The sequence below is a fragment of the Microtus pennsylvanicus genome, chromosome 1 (assembly GCF_037038515.1).
Source record: "Microtus pennsylvanicus isolate mMicPen1 chromosome 1, mMicPen1.hap1, whole genome shotgun sequence".
Lineage (NCBI taxonomy): Eukaryota > Metazoa > Chordata > Mammalia > Rodentia > Cricetidae > Microtus > Microtus pennsylvanicus.
This window is the reverse complement of record NC_134579.1, coordinates 134,229,884-134,247,805: the sequence shown is the minus strand read 5'-3', so window position 1 is coordinate 134,247,805 and position 17,922 is coordinate 134,229,884. Positions and strand designations below refer to the sequence as shown.

At 54.5% G+C, this 17,922-nt stretch overlaps 2 protein-coding genes across 3 annotated transcripts; one reads left to right on the top strand and one right to left on the bottom strand.

The window, feature by feature from the left end:
* Positions 1 to 552: 552 nt before the first annotated feature.
* Atp4a (ATPase H+/K+ transporting subunit alpha) lies at positions 553 to 12,895 on the top strand. Of its 2 annotated transcripts, none has more exons than XM_075958142.1 (22): positions 553 to 564; positions 677 to 817; positions 929 to 988; positions 1,625 to 1,828; positions 2,822 to 2,935; positions 3,257 to 3,509; positions 3,674 to 3,942; positions 4,420 to 4,618; positions 4,919 to 5,028; positions 5,112 to 5,246; positions 5,573 to 5,765; positions 6,832 to 7,007; positions 7,841 to 7,977; positions 8,059 to 8,182; positions 8,302 to 8,470; positions 8,561 to 8,715; positions 10,104 to 10,227; positions 10,547 to 10,692; positions 11,817 to 11,950; positions 12,299 to 12,400; positions 12,493 to 12,584; positions 12,772 to 12,895. In XM_075958142.1, exons 1-22 carry the CDS (start codon positions 553 to 555, stop codon positions 12,798 to 12,800), a joined length of 3,078 nt encoding a protein of 1,025 aa, XP_075814257.1. In that variant the 3' UTR covers positions 12,801 to 12,895. The 2 variants fall into 2 exon arrangements, with proteins under 2 accessions (XP_075814257.1, XP_075814252.1); XM_075958137.1 differs by having other exon boundaries at positions 8,059 to 8,209.
* A 2,886-nt stretch (positions 12,896 to 15,781) lies between these two features.
* Positions 15,782 to 17,634, bottom strand: Tmem147 (transmembrane protein 147). The gene is made up of 7 exons (XM_075985150.1): positions 17,440 to 17,634; positions 17,290 to 17,359; positions 16,735 to 16,794; positions 16,513 to 16,649; positions 16,292 to 16,376; positions 16,066 to 16,187; positions 15,782 to 15,983 (listed from the first exon to the last, which is right to left on the bottom strand). Exons 1-7 carry the CDS (start codon positions 17,514 to 17,516, stop codon positions 15,860 to 15,862), a joined length of 675 nt encoding a protein of 224 aa, XP_075841265.1. The 5' UTR covers positions 17,517 to 17,634; the 3' UTR covers positions 15,782 to 15,859.
* Positions 17,635 to 17,922: the final 288 nt, after the last annotated feature.

Sequence of the window (17,922 nt, the reverse complement as noted above, 5' to 3'; positions counted from 1 at the left end):
TATGCAGCAGGATCTTGCTGAAGTCCCACAAGCCTGTTCCCTGTCTCCTCACAGTGAGAATGATAGCTAAGATATAATGTCACAGGTGACTGTGCACATGCTTTAGGGCTCACAAGAGGACACTCTGCAGGTGATCTGCCTGCTCCTGACTCGACCATGTCCTAGACTAGGGTTGAGCAAGTGACTTGACCTCTCTGTGCCTCAGTTTCCCCACCAGTAATGGGCATTCCTCACCTCAAAGGGTTTCTGGAAGGTTAAATGACTGGAATGTGAAAGCCCTCAACACATTGCTGGCATGAAGTGAGCACCCAGTGTTTGCTCCTCTTCTTGTTGATGTCTGACTGATCTGAGTGACAGGTGGCAATAGGGTTGGGCAAGTTGGGAAAGCTCAGTAGAAAACGTCTGAGCTGCCCAAGCCTGAAGGTTACCCCAAGGAGCCTCATAATCAGTTGTAGTCAGCTGGTTCTGCTCCACCCCCACCCTCCCTGGGTATATCAAGCCTGGTCTAGACCCTAGGTTCTAGAGACCAAAGAGGGCAGAGCACCAGGCACCATGGGAAAGGCAGTGAGTGGCACCTGGGGAGTGTTTGGGGCGTGTTTGTCTGTGTCTGTGTGTGCGCGTGTGTGTGTGCAGAAACGCGGCACCTGACATCTCCTTTGCTCCATCTCATCCCCAGGAGAACTATGAACTGTACTCAGTGGAACTGGGGTCTGGCCCTGGTGGGGACAAGACCGCCAAGATGAGCAAGAAGAAGGCAGGTGGTGGGGGAGGCAAGAAGAAGGAGAAGCTGGAGAACATGAAGAAGGAAATGGAGATGGTGAGCATGGGGGCTGGAGCCTGGCAGGATTGAGGTGGGGACTGGGAGCTAGGCAATGGGCAGGGCGGGGCTGTGACAGCCAGACAGTGAGGGTCCTGTTCCATCCCCCAGAACGACCATCAGCTGTCAGTGTCTGAGCTGGAGCAGAAGTACCGGACCAGCGCCACCAAGGTGAGCTAGGAGTGGGTGGGTATAGTGAGGGGGAAGATGGATGGGGAGAGAGCAAGGTGAGAAGGACACCCGAGAGCAGTGTGTGCATGTGTGTGTGTGTGCGCGTGTGTGTGTGTGTGTGCAGGGAGAGAGCAAGGTGAGAAGGGCACCCGAGAGCAGTGTCTATGTGTGTGTGTGCGTGTGCACGTGAGCATGTGCACATTAGCATACGTGTGTGTACGTGCTCACGCGTGTACGTGTGTGTGCATGTGCACATGGGCATACACATGTGTGTGCATGTGTATGTGTGCAAATGTGTGTGCTGGGAGGTGGGAATAGATGAAGAGAAAGGGGGAGATACAGAGGAGAGAGAGAGAGAGGAGAGACATGGAGAAGAGGTGAAGAGAGACCTATGTAGAGAAACAGAGGAAGGGGAGAGGGAGGGAAAGATGGAGAGGAAGAGAGCAGTTAGAGATAGGAGAGAGAGAAAGAGAGTGATAAAGAGAGAGGGGAGAGAAGAGAAAGATGGAGGGAGAGAGGAAAGGGGGAAAGAGGAGAAAGAAGAGAGAAGGGGACAAGAGAGGAGGAGAGGGAAAAGAGACAGGGTGAAGGCGAGACCTTGTGGCCTCCACCGTGACCACACCTGCTTGTCCCCAGGGCCTGACTGCAAGCCTGGCAGCTGAACTGCTGCTGAGGGATGGGCCCAATGCGCTCCGGCCCCCTCGCGGCACCCCTGAGTATGTGAAGTTTGCCCGGCAGCTGGCAGGCGGTCTGCAGTGCCTCATGTGGGTGGCTGCTGCCATCTGCCTCATTGCCTTTGCCATCCAGGCCAGTGAGGGTGACCTGACCACAGATGATAACGTGAGTGGAGGGTGCTTCAGGGCCGGCATGGGGCACAGTGAGACCTAGGAGACTGTGACACTGAGCCCAGGACTCACAACAGATGGGCTGTAAAATGAGGATACGGGAACGTTAGGATGCAATTCTGAGACCTGGATGGAGGATGGAGGGCAACACAGGTTACCAGGGACATGGAGGATGACTCTTGGGTGGTGGAACATGGGTAGGAAATGGAACTGGAAAATGTAAGATATGAACCTGCTAAGAAGAGGAGATGAGGATATAGGACAGACCAAGGACATGGGACAGGGGACACAAGGACTTGGCCTGAGAGACAGGGACACTAAACACCAGACACACCACAGAGAGACACAGCAGTAGATATGAAAACATTGGTAGAGGAAATGGAGATGTAAATAGGACATTGGATATGTGTCAGGGACAGACAGAGGACATGGGGTGACATGTGTGACACCGGACACGGACTTGAAAAGTCATAAGGTCAAGTGACATGGCATTGGTCCTCAGAGGTACACAGACTTGGCATTTGGGACATGGAGATACCAATCATGGCCTAGATCTGCAGCACAGACACAGGAATGGAGACACGATGGCATAGGGACCAGTGGGCACAAGGGCACAGGGTGGCATATGGATTAGGAAAAACAATATGAAACGTGGGACATAGAAACATGAGGAGACATGGCAGATTTAGGACTTAGGGGAGGCAGGAGTAGAAACATGGAGCAAGGACCATATGTGGACATGGGAGATCAGGAGCCAGGGACTATGGTTTAGGGACATGGACACAAGACGCTGAAGATGCAAGGCAAGTGAATTTGCATTTATAGAAAATGGGGACAGGAGCTTGGGTCACAGGAATAGCACATGAGGCTTCCTGGTAGAGGGAGGAAACTCCTCAAAACACCAGGGGACTCGGAAAGAGTGAAAGTGGCCTTGAGGAAGGGGCTTCCCACTCCTGTACATAAAACCTTTGTGTGTCTCACTCTGCAGCTGTACCTGGCGCTGGCGCTCATTGCTGTGGTTGTAGTCACTGGCTGTTTCGGCTACTACCAGGAGTTCAAGAGCACAAATATCATCGCCAGCTTCAAGAATCTCGTGCCCCAGGTGGGTCCTCCAGCTGGCCACCTCTCTTCCGATTCTAGTCTCCAAGCCACCCGACCCCAGCATCTCCTGCCTTCTCCAGGGTGCCCAGCCCCACCAGCCCCAATCTGTCCTTATTTATGGCTTCCATTTCCCTAGCTAGTGCCTCAGCTTTCCCCAGTTTTCACCTCCCATGACTCCATGACAGTAAGCAACTTCTCCCATCCAAGTACTAACCAGGTCCGACCCTGCTTAGCTCCAGAGATCAGAAGAGACTGAGTGTGTTCAGGGTGGTATGGCCGTAGACGACAGTAAGCAACTTCTATTGCCACCCTTGCCCCACAGCAAGCCACCGTGATCCGAGACGGGGACAAGTTCCAGATCAATGCGGATCAGCTTGTGGTGGGCGATCTTGTGGAGATGAAAGGCGGGGACCGTGTCCCAGCAGACATCCGCATTCTGTCGGCCCAGGGCTGCAAGGTGGACAACTCCTCTCTCACTGGAGAGTCTGAACCACAGACCCGCTCACCTGAATGTACACATGAGAGTCCCCTGGAGACCCGCAACATCGCCTTCTTCTCTACGATGTGTCTGGAGGGTCTGTGAGACATTGCAGTTCTGTCCCGAAGCCACAGAGCCTCCACACACCCCCAACAGCCCCTTTTCTGTCTTCCGTGACACATGCCACACGCCTCCCCACCACAGAGCACTTTCCTGATGCTGCCCACCCCACCCTGAGCTCCCCTCTTGTTGCCACTGCAGGCACAGCGCAGGGCCTGGTGGTGAGCACAGGCGATCGCACCATCATTGGCCGCATCGCATCGCTGGCCTCGGGCGTGGAGAATGAGAAGACGCCTATTGCGATCGAGATTGAACATTTTGTGGACATCATTGCGGGCCTGGCCATTCTTTTTGGTGCCACATTCTTTGTGGTGGCCATGTGTATCGGCTACACCTTCCTTCGGGCCATGGTCTTCTTTATGGCCATTGTGGTAGCCTATGTGCCCGAGGGGCTGCTGGCTACCGTCACAGTGAGTAGGGGAGACAGAAGGAGGTACAGGGAGCAGAGAGCTGCTTGTTCAATCATCCCACCAGACTTCCACCCATCTCCCTCCTTCCTGTCCATCCATCCATTCTCCTCCCCACCCAACATCACCTATCCACGCAGTAAACATCTACTAGGCTCCTCTGGGCTGGCCTTCCGCGCACACCATGGGATGAGATCCCTGGAATTAGCCAGCCGCAGCCCAGACCCACCTAGAGGAGGGAGGCTCAGAAGTTCGTTTCTCATCTCCATGGTGTCGATGTGAGCTGGGAGAGAGCACAGAGTGTATCCAGTGATATTGGGGAAGGCGTGGGTTACAAAGGGCTTGGAGGGAAGAACAAACCTGTTTTGGTTTTTGACTCAAGGAATGCTACACTCAAGTGTAGCAAGGTGGAGTACAAGGAGAAGAAATAGGGCTGTCGGCAGGACCTGGCCATGCCTTATGTTCCTCATCTGTCCGCAGGTCTGCCTGTCACTGACAGCCAAGCGGCTGGCCAGTAAAAACTGCGTGGTCAAAAACCTAGAAGCGGTGGAAACCCTGGGTTCCACGTCAGTCATCTGCTCAGACAAGACGGGAACTCTCACTCAGAACCGCATGACGGTGTCCCATCTATGGTTTGACAACCATATCCACACGGCGGACACCACGGAAGATCAGTCAGGTGTGGGGGTGGGAGGGGAAGGCGCCAGGACCGGATGCAGTTGGTGGTCTGACTGGGAGCCTGGGGCAGGCTTTGCATTAACGAGAGGTGTCAGGTCCAGGGTCCTCTGAGGGAGTTCAGCAGGTCCCTGAAGGGAATCTGATCTCCTGGAGGCTGTGTATGGAAGAGTAAGTGGGATACTTATCCATGCCTGGGGAGGGGACCCAAAAGCAGAGGCGGCCTGAAAGCAGTGGGAAGGGCTCTGCTCTGGCTTGGAAGATCCACTCCCTTGAGGTCCCAGCCCCTCTGTCTGGTCTCCAGGCCAGACGTTCGACCAGTCCTCGGAGACATGGCGGGCGCTATGCCGCGTGCTCACCCTGTGCAACCGCGCCGCCTTCAAGTCCGGCCAGGACGCCGTACCGGTGCCCAAGGTGAGAGACCGGGGGATTCCAGAGGGTGCCGTCTGGAGCCTGGTGACGCCGGCTCCGACTCTGACACTGGACCCTGCTCCTAGCGCATCGTGATCGGAGACGCCTCTGAGACAGCGCTGCTCAAGTTTTCGGAGCTGACACTGGGCAACGCCATGGGCTACCGGGACCGCTTCCCCAAAGTTTGCGAGATCCCCTTCAACTCCACCAACAAATTCCAGGTGCGCCGCTCACTGAGTCGGGTCCACTACAGGCCACGCCACAGTGAAGGCAGACCTCTTAGTCTGTCTCTTTAGACTCAGTTCCATTTCAATCCAGTTTATGACCCCGCCCATATTCCGTCAGACCACTCCCACACCAGCCCCGCCCAATCAAGCCCCACCCATGCCTCCTAGACAGAGGAGCATCTCTGCTTTAGGCAGGTCCCTGCACCCTCAGGCCCGCCTCCTCGTGTGACCACGCCCCTTATCCATGCCCACACCCGTTGATCCCCTACCCCACAAGTCCGGTGCAGCCCCCGCAGCTCCGCCTCTCCCTCTGCCCACAGCTGTCCATCCACACGCTAGAGGATCCGCGGGACTCCCGGCACTTGCTGGTGATGAAGGGCGCCCCCGAGCGTGTGCTGGAGCGCTGCAGCTCCATCCTCATCAAAGGCCAGGAGCTGCCTCTAGATGAGCAATGGCGTGAGGCTTTCCAAACGGCCTATCTCAGCCTGGGAGGTCTAGGCGAACGTGTCCTTGGTGAGAGACGCTCTGGGAGGGACGGTGTGTCGAGAGGTGTGGCACAGACCCCTCCAAACTGCCTGGCCCGGACCTGACCTTTTGTTTTTTGTTGTCGTTTTCTTGTGATCCTGCGGGTGGATCCCACGGCCTTGTACCCTTGTGCGTGCTAGGCTTGCAGGCCCTAACCTTCCTCATCTCTGGCCCAGGGTCTAGTCTGCCCCAGCCTCACCCTTGATTTCCTTTCCCTGCATCAATCCTGACCCCCTAACCTGACACTCTTAGGTCTTCACCCTGAACACCCCCATACTTCCCTTGCTAGTGCCCCCTCTTTTTCCAGCCCTTGCTTCATCTATAATCCTGTGTCCTCTTGACTTTTTGATCTTTCCCAGTCCGTGTCTCCATGCTGGACCTTCCCCAGGCCCATGTTCTGTTTTCCGAGCCAGCCTCACTATGCAGCCTGGCTGTCCAGAACTCACTCTGTAGACCAGGCTGGCTTCCAACTTAGAGATCCGTCTGCTTCTGCTTCTCCAGTTCAGGATTAAAGGTGTGGGCTACCATGTCCCTCCTTTGCCCTTATCTGTGAACCCTCCAACTTTTGCGGTTCCCCTTTTAACTTTCCTAACCCCTGGAAACTCTGGAAGGCACAGACCCATGGTTCAGTTCTGCCTTTCACTTTACTTTGAAAGAAATGTTTTCTTTCTCAGCCTTCCTTCACGCCTGCCTTCCTTCCTTCCTTCTTTCCTGTCTTCCTTCCTTCCTTCCTTCCTTCCTTCCTTCCTTCCTTCCTTCCTTCCTTCCTTCCTTCTTCCTTCCTCCCTCCCTACAATCTAATATAGCTCAGGTTGTCCTCGAACTTCTGATCCTCCTCCCCTACCTCCCGAGTGCTGGGATTACAGGCCCTGCCTAGCTCTGTACCCTAGTCTCCTCGTAAGCAGGGTGGGAGTGCACCTCATACGGTGAGTGAGGATCCAGCATCCACGGGTGCTGTGAGGTCCTGTTACTTCACAAGCCTCCTGTCTCTGTTGGCTCTGCTAGCACACCATCTATTCGCCCAGATTCCTCTCATTCCCGTTTTCCTGGCCAGGTTTCTGCCAGCTCTACCTGAATGAGAAGGACTTCCCACCTGGCTATGCCTTCGATGTGGAGGCCATGAATTTTCCAAGCAGTGGCCTCTGCTTTGCGGGACTCGTCTCCATGATTGACCCTCCTCGGGCCACCGTCCCTGATGCTGTGCTCAAGTGCCGCACGGCAGGCATCCGGGTATGCCAGCTGGGGACGAGGACAGATGACAGACGCTCACCTGTAACCACCGCGAATTAAACGCTACTGGTTCATGATACAGAAGTCCCAGGGAAGGAAGCTTCATGCATAGCTGTATGCAGGAGCTCAGCGTAGTCAGGAAGCTGCCCTTCTCCTGTCCTAGTTCCCTTTGCGTCTCTTCTGCTTTAATCTCAGGCAGCGCTTCAGTGTGAGCGTGCAGAGGAGACAATCCCACTTACAGCTCCCTCCTCTCCTGTTCAGTTGGTCCACATGTTCATCCCCAAACTTGCTTTGATGGCTGGGGGATAGAATGTCTTGATCAGCAATATTTGGGCTTACTTGCTCAGTCTTGGCCACAGACCTCACTTTAGCCACCTGCCTGAGAAGAGCCGCTTAGCCGTCTACCTGGGTTTTAGCCCTCTCTAGGATGGTGTATCTCCAGCAACTCGGGCATGGTCTTGCCTCATGACCTTCGCACCTGGCTATTCCTTCTGCCAGAGATGCTCTTCCTGCACATCTCCGTGTGGCCAACTCTTTCATGTTTGGGTCTCTGCTCATGTCACCTCCTCAGTGAGGTCTTTGCGCACAGTTAAGCCGCTACTTCCCTCAGTGAGCTTATTTCCCCCCTCTTATTGTGTCCACTCCTGTATCTTGTCCTTTCTGTCTCCTGCCCTAGAATGTCAAGGTATGATGACAGAGAGAGTTGTCTCTTTTGCCCTAGGCACAGCAGGCATTCATGCTTGCCTAATGATTGTGTCAGCAGAGATCTACAAGGGAGGGCAGGGACCCTGCGCTGATCTGCAGAGGTAAAGTGTGTGCTGGTCTTCCCACAGGTGATCATGGTGACCGGTGACCATCCCATCACAGCCAAGGCCATCGCAGCCAGTGTGGGCATCATCTCAGAAGGCAGTGAGACAGTGGAAGACATTGCTGCCCGCCTCCGCATGCCCGTGGACCAGGTTAATCGGAAGTAAGCCCTCGTCAGCTGTCCCTGTGCTTCTCCCTTGCACCCCTACCCTGAGACCCTAGTGAGACTCGCTCCCTCCTGCAGGGATGCCCGGGCCTGTGTGATCAATGGCATGCAGCTAAAGGACATGGACCCATCTGAGCTGGTGGAGGCCCTGCGCACCCACCCTGAGATGGTCTTTGCTCGCACTAGTCCCCAGCAGAAGCTGGTCATTGTGGAGAGCTGTCAGCGACTGGTGAGACCCTGCTGAGGAGGGTGGCAGGTGGGCCAGCCTGGCCACGGGCTGGTGTCTTTCTGATCTCCTACTCACCTGACCCACTGCCCTAGGGTGCCATTGTGGCTGTAACAGGAGACGGTGTGAATGACTCCCCAGCCCTGAAGAAAGCCGACATCGGTGTAGCCATGGGTATCGCTGGCTCAGATGCTGCCAAAAATGCTGCTGACATGATCTTGCTGGACGACAACTTTGCTTCCATTGTGACTGGCGTGGAGCAGGGTCTGTGCCATGCTAGGGAGGGGGCAGGCCATGAGGGCTCAAGAGGAAGCTGGCTGGGAGGAGGTTGAGGTACCTGTTCTGCCCCTACAGGCCGACTGATCTTCGACAACCTGAAGAAATCCATCGCCTATACACTGACCAAGAACATTCCAGAACTGACACCCTACCTCATCTATATCACTGTTAGCGTGCCCCTACCCCTTGGCTGCATCACCATCCTCTTCATAGAGCTCTGCACAGATATCGTGAGTCTCCAGCCTGATACTGGGGTCCCCCACCCCATTGTGTCCCCAGACATACACTCATGGATGGACAGGATGGACCAAGATCACCATGAACATTTTTAGGTCAACAGACATCCAGAAATAGACCCTGAGGTTGGCAGGTAGGGTAGGCAGGAGAGAGCCATGGATACGGAAGACTCACAGACACTCAGACAAACAGATATCAGTTGGGTGCGTTCCTGTAATCCTAGCACACAAGAGGCAGGGGCAGGAGGATATCAAATTTGAGGCCAGCCTGGACTACGTATTGAGACCCTACTAGCCAAACAAAAACCAAAAGTTAATAGAGATGTTAGAAGACATAGGTGTCTAGCCAAGAAGGGTTAACAGACAGACCTCCCACAGCAGACCTCCTTGTGATGAGGCCCTGAAGGCAGCAGACATAGGGCCCCTTTTGAAAGGTATGTTCAACACCTCCCAGGGTGCAGTCTGGCTGAGCGCACACTGATTGACTTAATGTCCTCATCACTGCCCTCAGGACAGGCTTTCTTGTGATTCTCCCCATCTTGCTGACCATCTGATAGAGACACAGACAAGCTCAGTGGCTTGCCCCAGGTCTATCAGCTCCTAAGTGGCCCCAGCTGGGAGCTGTTCCCTTGGGCCTGTGCACCTGATCAGTCCATTCTGCTGCCATCCCGGCAGTGACTGTCCCTTCACACATCAGAGACAGGAGTGGGGAGGAGACAGTGCATGTGAGTGTGTGTGCAGAGGTGGGGGGATCAAAGTCTGGTATTATCGCCCATGCCTGTTACCCTAGCACTTGGGAAGCAGAGGCTGGAGGACCATGAGTTCGAGGCTGTCCTTGGCTATATAGTGAGTTCACAGTCAGCCTGGGTTACATAGCAAACCCTTAGAGAGAAAGGTGGGTGAGGGGCAAGAGAGAGAGAAGGGAAAAGAAAGGCATTATATCAGGAAACAGAATACCACAAGCAGTGGAGAACAAAAATACAGAAAAGAGGAGGAACAGGGAAAGGGAGAAGAGGGGCCAGCCAGAAAGCAAAGGCTAGTGGGATTAAAGCAGACCTTTGCCAAGTGTGCTTACGCACACCTGTAATCCTAGCACTTGGGACGTGTGGGAGAAGGTAGAAAGAATAGTAGTTCAAGTGAGTCTGGGTCCAGCCTGAGCTACATGAGACCTTGTCTTAAATAAAACAACAAAAGACAGACATTTGCATGGAGATGGACATTAGGACGCGTGTGACCCAGACATGCCAAGTGGCCCCGGTTGTCGGGCAGGTGTGGCTGTGTGGTGTCTGCAGGACCTCCCTCCTGTTCTTTCCTGGTGTGTGTGTGTGAGAGGAGTCAGTGGCCCAGGCTACCCTCCACCTCTTCCTTCTGCTCCTGGCTAGTTCCCATCGGTGTCCCTGGCATATGAGAAGGCCGAGAGCGACATCATGCACCTGCGTCCACGGAACCCCAGGCGTGACCGCTTGGTCAATGAACCCCTGGCTGCTTACTCCTATTTCCAGATTGGTAAGCTCTGTCTGTGGCCAAGGCTGCGATCCCCAGGCTCTGCCCACCTGCCACGGGCTTCCCGGCTGGGCCTCCGGGGCTGGGTTGGTCCATGTCCCAATCTATTCGAGGTGGCCTCTCTGGTCCTAGTGTATAACGTTAACCCTGCTATTGCAGGGTCAGTGCCTTGGTCTTTTGGGGTTCTCTCTGTCCCTGTCTGTACTTTGTTTCTCTCTGTGTGTTTCTTGTATTTTGAGTCCCGCGACCCTGCTCTCTGTGTGTTTGTCTTTTGTGTCTGTCTCCATCTTTGTTCCCACACTCCCTGTCTCGCCTTCCACAGGTGCCATCCAGTCATTTGCGGGCTTTGCTGATTACTTCACCGCCATGGCCCAGGAGGGCTGGTTCCCTCTGTTGTGTGTGGGACTGCGGCCACAGTGGGAGGACCACCACCTACAAGATCTTCAGGACAGCTATGGCCAGGAATGGGTGAGCTCTGCCTGTCATTCCCTTCCCACTTCCTCCTACCTAGTGCCATGTACCTTTGTTGGAACAGTTCAGCTAGAGGAGTGCCTGGCACTCACCCCTTCTGTGGTTACTGTGGAGCGGAGTCTTTTCCTCACTATCCTCGGCTCTGCCTTCTGCTTCTGAGGCTCCCTTTGAGCCCTTTTGCTGCACCAATAGACCTCAATATCGCAGGTTTAACTGGTCTTCTGTCATTTTCCTGGTAATGTCATTCACACAGAGTTCTGGTGTGTGGCACTTATTTCATTGAAGGCTTAAAGGGCCGTGACGCCAGCAGTAGCCAGATGTGTTTAGTTTGTCTTGGAGAGTAACATGTTATTTAGCAAGAAATTCCCCATGGCCGCTGCCACAGTTATGAATGCAGTCTAGGGCTAGCCTAGGTTCACTGTACTACATCGACCCTACAAGCTGTGTGGCCCGTCTGTGCCTCCCTCCCCAGTCTGTTCCAGCAGAATTCACTTCATCTAGGAATTCATTTGAAATGCAAATTCTCGGGCCCCACCTCAGGCCTATGGTCAGAAACTCTGGGAGTGGGGCCTCCTAGGGAGTCTGATACCTGTCATTTGGCTGTTTTACTGGAAAGAGATATCACCCTGGCTCCTTGAAGCTCAGCTTACTCCTCCGCTATTAAGATGAGTGGTGGATCTCTGTGAGTTCCAGGCCAGTCAGGGCTAGGTACTGACATACACGTGCACACACACACACACACACACACACACACACACACACACACACGCTCGCACGCATGCACGAGTGTTGCTGAAGAAACAGCATATACAGCCGCTGCTCCCATGTGGGGCAGGCATTCTCTATTGCTCATGTCCTGCTCTCTGCCACCTCCTTGGCTCCTGTCACCTTTCTCCGAGATCCTCTGATTCCCCTTCCTGGGCTCCTTCTTTGGTATTCAGGGAAAACCCCGTGGTTCATCTATCAGTTCGGGCAGAGCTACCCAAGCCCCTCTAGATGCTGGGCTCCTGCGGCCCAGCCTGTGATGCAAGAGAAGGGAGGTCAGGGGGTCTCAGTGCCCAGCAGGTGGCAGAGGCTTTTCACCCAGGCTCAGACTGCCCCTGTCCCTTTCTGGCCTACAGACATTTGGTCAGCGTCTGTACCAGCAGTACACCTGTTACACCGTGTTCTTCATCAGCATCGAGATGTGCCAGATCGCTGATGTCCTCATCCGCAAGACACGTCGCCTCTCTGCTTTCCAGCAGGGCTTCTTCAGGTGTCCCCAGCTGGCCCCAGCTCCACCCTCCAGTTCTCAGTCCCAGATCCTACAAGTTCCCAACCAGCAAATGCCAGCACCAGATGCAGTGAGCTGGGTGCAAACCGTGGAAATAAGTCCTTCTCTGCTGGCCAGTGGCTGGCATTGGGGTCCTTCCATATCTCACTAAGGGCTGAGGTCAAGAGCGCCAGCTCCTGTTCCTAAGGACAGCCACCAGAGTCACAGGTTTAGGGCATCTTCCTGCTACTGTGATGTCCAACCTCCCTAAGTTCCTCCTATTTCCCAACTTCAGATGGCTGGTCTGTGTCTGTCCCCAGCCTGCCAGCCTGAGTCCTTCCTCCCCCACAGGAACAGGATCCTGGTGATTGCCATCGTGTTCCAGGTCTGCATCGGCTCCTTCCTGTGCTACTGCCCGGGGATGCCCAACATCTTCAACTTCATGCCCATCCGGTGAGGAGCTGTGAGGTGTTGGTATAGGGATGGGGATGTGGGCCACGGACTTGGGCATGGCCTTGATCCTGCCATCCTCGCCTGTCCTTTAGGTTTCAGTGGTGGCTGGTCCCCATGCCCTTCGGCCTCCTCATCTTTGTCTATGATGAGATCCGGAAACTTGGAGTTCGCTGTTGCCCAGGGAGTGAGTGTGGAGCCTAGGGGCCTGGGAGGGGGGGAGAACTGAATGGTTCTTAGAGCAGCCCTTTGCCCCCTGACCTTTAACATATGACTTCAAGTCTTTGACCCTCTGAATCAAACCATTACTGCTTTGAACCTTGCTCTTGCTTGGGTAACCCAGCACTGAGTTGCCTTCCTTCTGTCTCCTCCAGGCTGGTGGGATCAGGAACTCTACTATTAGAGGGATGGTCATCTCTCCACCTACTAGCAGTGTGATGGGGATGGGACTTATGGTGACAATCAAAACATCTATGCAGCAGATTCCCAGCCCTGGCTGTACCCACTTCTGCAGCCCACACCCCTTGGAGGGGCTACTCACCCCAAAGTTCCATACTGTCTTGGAGCAGCTGCACCCCAGACAAGTCCTCTGAGGTGGGAGGGGCTTGACCAAGCAGTTGGCAGACCCCGTGGAGGTATGTCCATCCCCAGGACTCCATCTGGACAGAAGGTAGCCTAGGGGCTGTTACACACCCCTCATGTTGTGCTGGACAGTAATAAACCACATACCACACCAATTGTGCAGTCTTACATGTTTCCCAGTACCCTCAACTTCCCACAAACATGCCACCTAAGGACTAATGTTCAGGGGTGCAGCATCTGTAGTGCCTTGGGCAGAACCTCGAGTGGAGTAGGGATTCCAGCAGATTCCTTAAGGAAATTACTTCCCGTTTCTTTGTGTAGGTAGCAACTTAAAGACAAGCTGGGATAATGACCTGAGGTACCATCCAGAGTATGACCACCATTACCCGTTAGCCCTAGATGGGGTATTCTCAGTAATACCCCCTGTAGTAATAAGGAGCGGCGGCGGGGCTGCGTCCCCAACACCCCAGCCGCCTGCTCAACTAGCTTATGCCCCGAAATAATTACACGGACACTGTATTCTTTTAATCACTGCTTGGCCCTTTAGCTCTAGCCCTTACTGGCTAATTCTGATATCCCGATCAACCCGTCTCTAATAATCTGTGAGCACCGGTCTTACCGGGAAGATTCTAGCCTAAGTCCATCCTGGGTCGGAGCTGGGGCATGGCATCTTCCCGGGAGCGGGGAGCATGGTGTCTCTTTGAGGCGTCTGCTCCCGAGAGGAGAGCTGTGGAGTCTGAGCTCACTTCCTCTTCCTCCCAGCGTTCTGTTCTGTTTACTCCTCCCACCTATCTTCTAACCAATGAGGACCAAGCAGTTTCTTTTTATTTAACCAATGACCTTCCTCCATCAACCCCCTTCTCCAGCCTCTTGGCACAGGGACTCAGACTTCCACAGCAAGCAGCCTCTTGCCACAGTCCCCAGGGTCTTCTCTGATTTTATGTGCTGGTACCTGTACCCTGATGTCCTCATCAAATCATGGAGATTCTCCCACGAACCCCTGCTCCTAAAGAGCCAACTTCTCCAGCTGCTGGGAACACCCCACCCCTCTTCCTGGGAATCTCTGCTTGTCTCTTCCTCCCTGTTGTCTACCACTACCGCATCCCCACGCCCCAAGGACTTAAGTTTCTCCTGTCATGCCCACATCTGTCTCCAGCCTCTCCTGAGGTAACCCACACTGGTGTCTACATGACTCTCCAACCTGTCCCCATTTGCTGTGCAGTCTTCTCTAAGGGTGGAAGGCTCTTGGGAGCCATAGAGCCCCAAACGAGTGGTGTCCTGGGCTCTTGCTCCTTACCTGTGACCTCTCCCCTTAGCCAACCAATCAACACTGTCGGCACCTCACTTCTAGTCCATCCCTGCTGAGGGACTCTTCCACCTAGGCCTTCTGGTTCATCTCTTTCCACACCACTATGATGGACAGCTTCCAAAACCCCAAACCAACCCGTGCCCTGGTCAACATCATCGTCAGCCATCAGCTCTGGCCCCTGCTACTAGACTGTGTCTCAAGCCCAGCTGATCTGGAGCCAAACAGTCTGGTGTGTCCCAGAAGCCAAGGCCATCACCCCTACCCTAGGCCTTTACATCCAACTCAAGTCCTTCTCTGCTGTCCTAACTGGTCCTTTAGAACTCAGCTGATACACCCTCCCTTGAGCACCCCCTACCTACAGGCTGGGTAAGGTAGTTTCTGTGTCCCAATAAACCCTGCTTTCCAACAAGAACGCTAACCACAGCCCTGGTTTCTCCATTAGGGATCTGGTTAGTTCTGTCATCTCCACGATGGGACAGGCAGACCACAAGATAGAGGTGCATGAGAAAGTGATCCCAATGTAGGTCCAGTGTGCACCCCGTCTACTTTCTGTCCGTGCAAAGTCAAGGACATTCTTTACCCTCAGTACACAAAGCTACGGGGTAATATTCAGGGCACCGAGGAAGGGTGGGAGAAGGGGAGGGGAATGGGGTCCATGTGATGGAAAAATAGGCCTTCTGTAAACAGACTGTCACACAGAGCTTAAAGGAATTGGCCTTTCCCATGTCTAAGGTGAAACAACACGCAGTTCAGAGCCCAGTGATAGTGGGATGGGGAACTGTCCTACCCCCCCTGCGGTAGGGGGGTGAAGACACTGGGAAGACCAAGGAAGGGCATGGCTGCCGTGGTGGAGTTAGCATCTAGGACAGTAACCAAGATGGTGGGCTCAAGCGCTATTAAGCGATAGCTGACCCCAAGTTCCACCTTAATAGACTTAGGCCAGGATTAAGGCTGCAGAACTGAGTCAAAGCATGGAGAAGCTCAGAATCAAGGAACTCCTCACAGTGGCCTTATGGCTTGAGTGATGATAGGAATCTGACTAGGGAAATCATCCCAGGGAGCAACTCCAGATATATCAAGGGCAATGGCACAGGCTACTGTCAGCTGTACAATGAGGCAACATGGAGAGCTATAAGCTGAGGATGGTGACCTAGTTAGATAGGTTTCAGATCAACCCCCGCCCTCAGCTGTCACACAGTGGATGGATCAGAGGGGGAAGTACAGGCTGAGTGTTGAAGGCAGCCAGCCCAGGGAAGGCTCTGTGTGGAAGAGGGCTCAGGCCAAGATATAAGGAGAAGAGGAATTTGCCTCTACCCCAAATTCCCTCTTCAACTCTAGTGCACCCGTTCCTTAGCTTATTCAATTATCAAGCCTCCAGGCTCCCATGGGGAAACCAGGAGGACTGGCCAGCTTGTGGAAACCAGATAGGCTCTGTGGGACCCAAGTGACATAGTTCTAGCATTGATTTCTAAGAGAGAAATGAACGCACAAAAAACTTTCCAAACACTGTTTACTTCATTAAAATCTGGAGAGAGGCAGCGAAAAGGTATGCCAACACCCAGGCCACCAAGCTAGGAGTGTACATTGACAACAGCAACATACAGGGCCAGGGTACTGAGGGCCAGCAGTCCCGTCACCATGGCCCGGGCCAGCAGGGCTGTCCAGCTGCCCAAAGAGAAGAGATGGACAAAGGTCCTGTGGGGAAAAATCATAATGAGGAAAGGAAAGAGAACACACACCCCCATTTGAACCCAGCCTCAAACCCCATCCAGCTCACTCCATGACGAAGGCCTTGTAGACACTAAGGAACATCAGGAGGAGGACGGCAGGCCGGAAGGTGTGGTACAGGTCATAGCGGGTTATCATCCAGACCTGAGCCGATGCAACGATGTAGTGGACCTGCAGGGAGGAGGGAAGGAAGTGGGAAGCTGGGGCCGAGTTTCGGGGAGAAGTACGGTTAGCAGCATGAAAATGGGGTGGGGGTGGGGGACAAGCCTGCATACCAGACTGATGTTGGAGTCGATGCTCATCTGGATGTATTTCCAGTCAAATTCAATGCCTCGGGCTCCCACCCAGAGAGGGATGCAGCTGAGGAAGGCAAAGGGAGGGAGCCTCCAGTACCCCGACCCCCTCAACACTCAGACTCTGATCCCCACCCTCCAGTACCCCTCTGGGACCCAGGTGCCCTTTCCCAGAAGTCTGGGCTCCAGGTTGCTCCACACACCGGGACATAATGAGCTCAGCGGTGGCCCAGCCCAGGGCAGCAACCATGATCTTGTATTCCCCCTTGCCTGCATTCCGGGACATGACAAGGTTTAGGCCTATCAGGTCGGCCACATCCACACTGGCCTTCATGAATTCCTGTGGGTCAGGTAGAGGCTTGAGTAAACACAGGGGCCAGGTGAATCCACTCCTCCACTCCCTGTCCCTTCCGTGATCAACTCACCCCAATGAAGTCATAGATGCCACCTTCCCAGGTGGGGAAGAAAGTGGCCAAGAACAGCATCTGAGAACAGAAAGTGAAAGGTCACCAGAAGGTGATGGCGCTAAAACCACACGGATGTTGTGGACAGTGAGTGTAAGAGGAGGGCAGGACGTTGGGTTCTGGGGTCATGCCGGGTATAACTGGCACGATCACAAAGTGGGGGAGACAGAGAGCAGATGCCTGGTTTCCAAGAAGTCTGTAAGTTCACAGGGTAATCCGAAGTCTAGAAATGCCAGAGTGAATGCATGCGTAGCATAGCGTAAGCAGCACCATGCGACACCCTGTGGGTGAAATATCGCTTAGCCAACACTTGAGGTTTTCTCGATTTTACCAAAAGAGCTAAGAAAAAGTTACATCAAGGACTCCCCTGGGCTTCCACCCCTTATAAGGTATTCGGGCACAGTCCCTAAGCGTTGTCTCGAGGGTGGTCCCTTGGAGGGCGACAAACAGCAGAGCCGGGTCCCTGAGGTCTGGAATGCCTGGAGGCCAAACACGTGGAGTCCCGGAGTCCCTCACCTTGCATAGCTGCACAAAGAGGTAGGTGACTCCGGCCTGGACGCATTTCCAGAAGGCGTTGTACTCAGACCTGAAGAAGCGGGCGGGCGGGCGGTGAGGGGTCGGCCCGGGACCCGCACCCTCTCCGCCCCGCGCCCGCCCTGCACTCACAGGCCACTGCACTTATACGTGATGAAATACGGAAAGTAGGCGAGGGCGAAGCAGTTCCCGAAGTGGAACAGGGTCATGACGCCTGCCGCCCGGTCCCGCCAGCGCGAGACTCGCCAGGCGGCGTCTCCTTCGGGCAAGGGTCTCGGCCTTGCCGGCACCCGGGCCTGGCGCCACCTAATTGTCGTGACCCGCGCTCGGCCTTATGGGAATTGTAGTCGGCCTGGCACGGCGCGCGCCGTGACGTCAGAGCGCCCACCTCCCGCCCCACTGCGGTGCTTCCAGAGCCCGACGCCACTGAGGGCTGGTGTTCCACAGCAGAGATGCGTGTGCCCTCCCAAGTGGCACTCGACTCAGAACCAAGCGCCACCTCTTTCTCGCCCATCTGAACCTTGAACCCGGCCCCGAGTGTACGGTGATCGGCGCAGAGACAAGAAGGCGAAGTTGTGCGCACTCTGGTTTTTATTTCATTGTTGACCTGGTGGC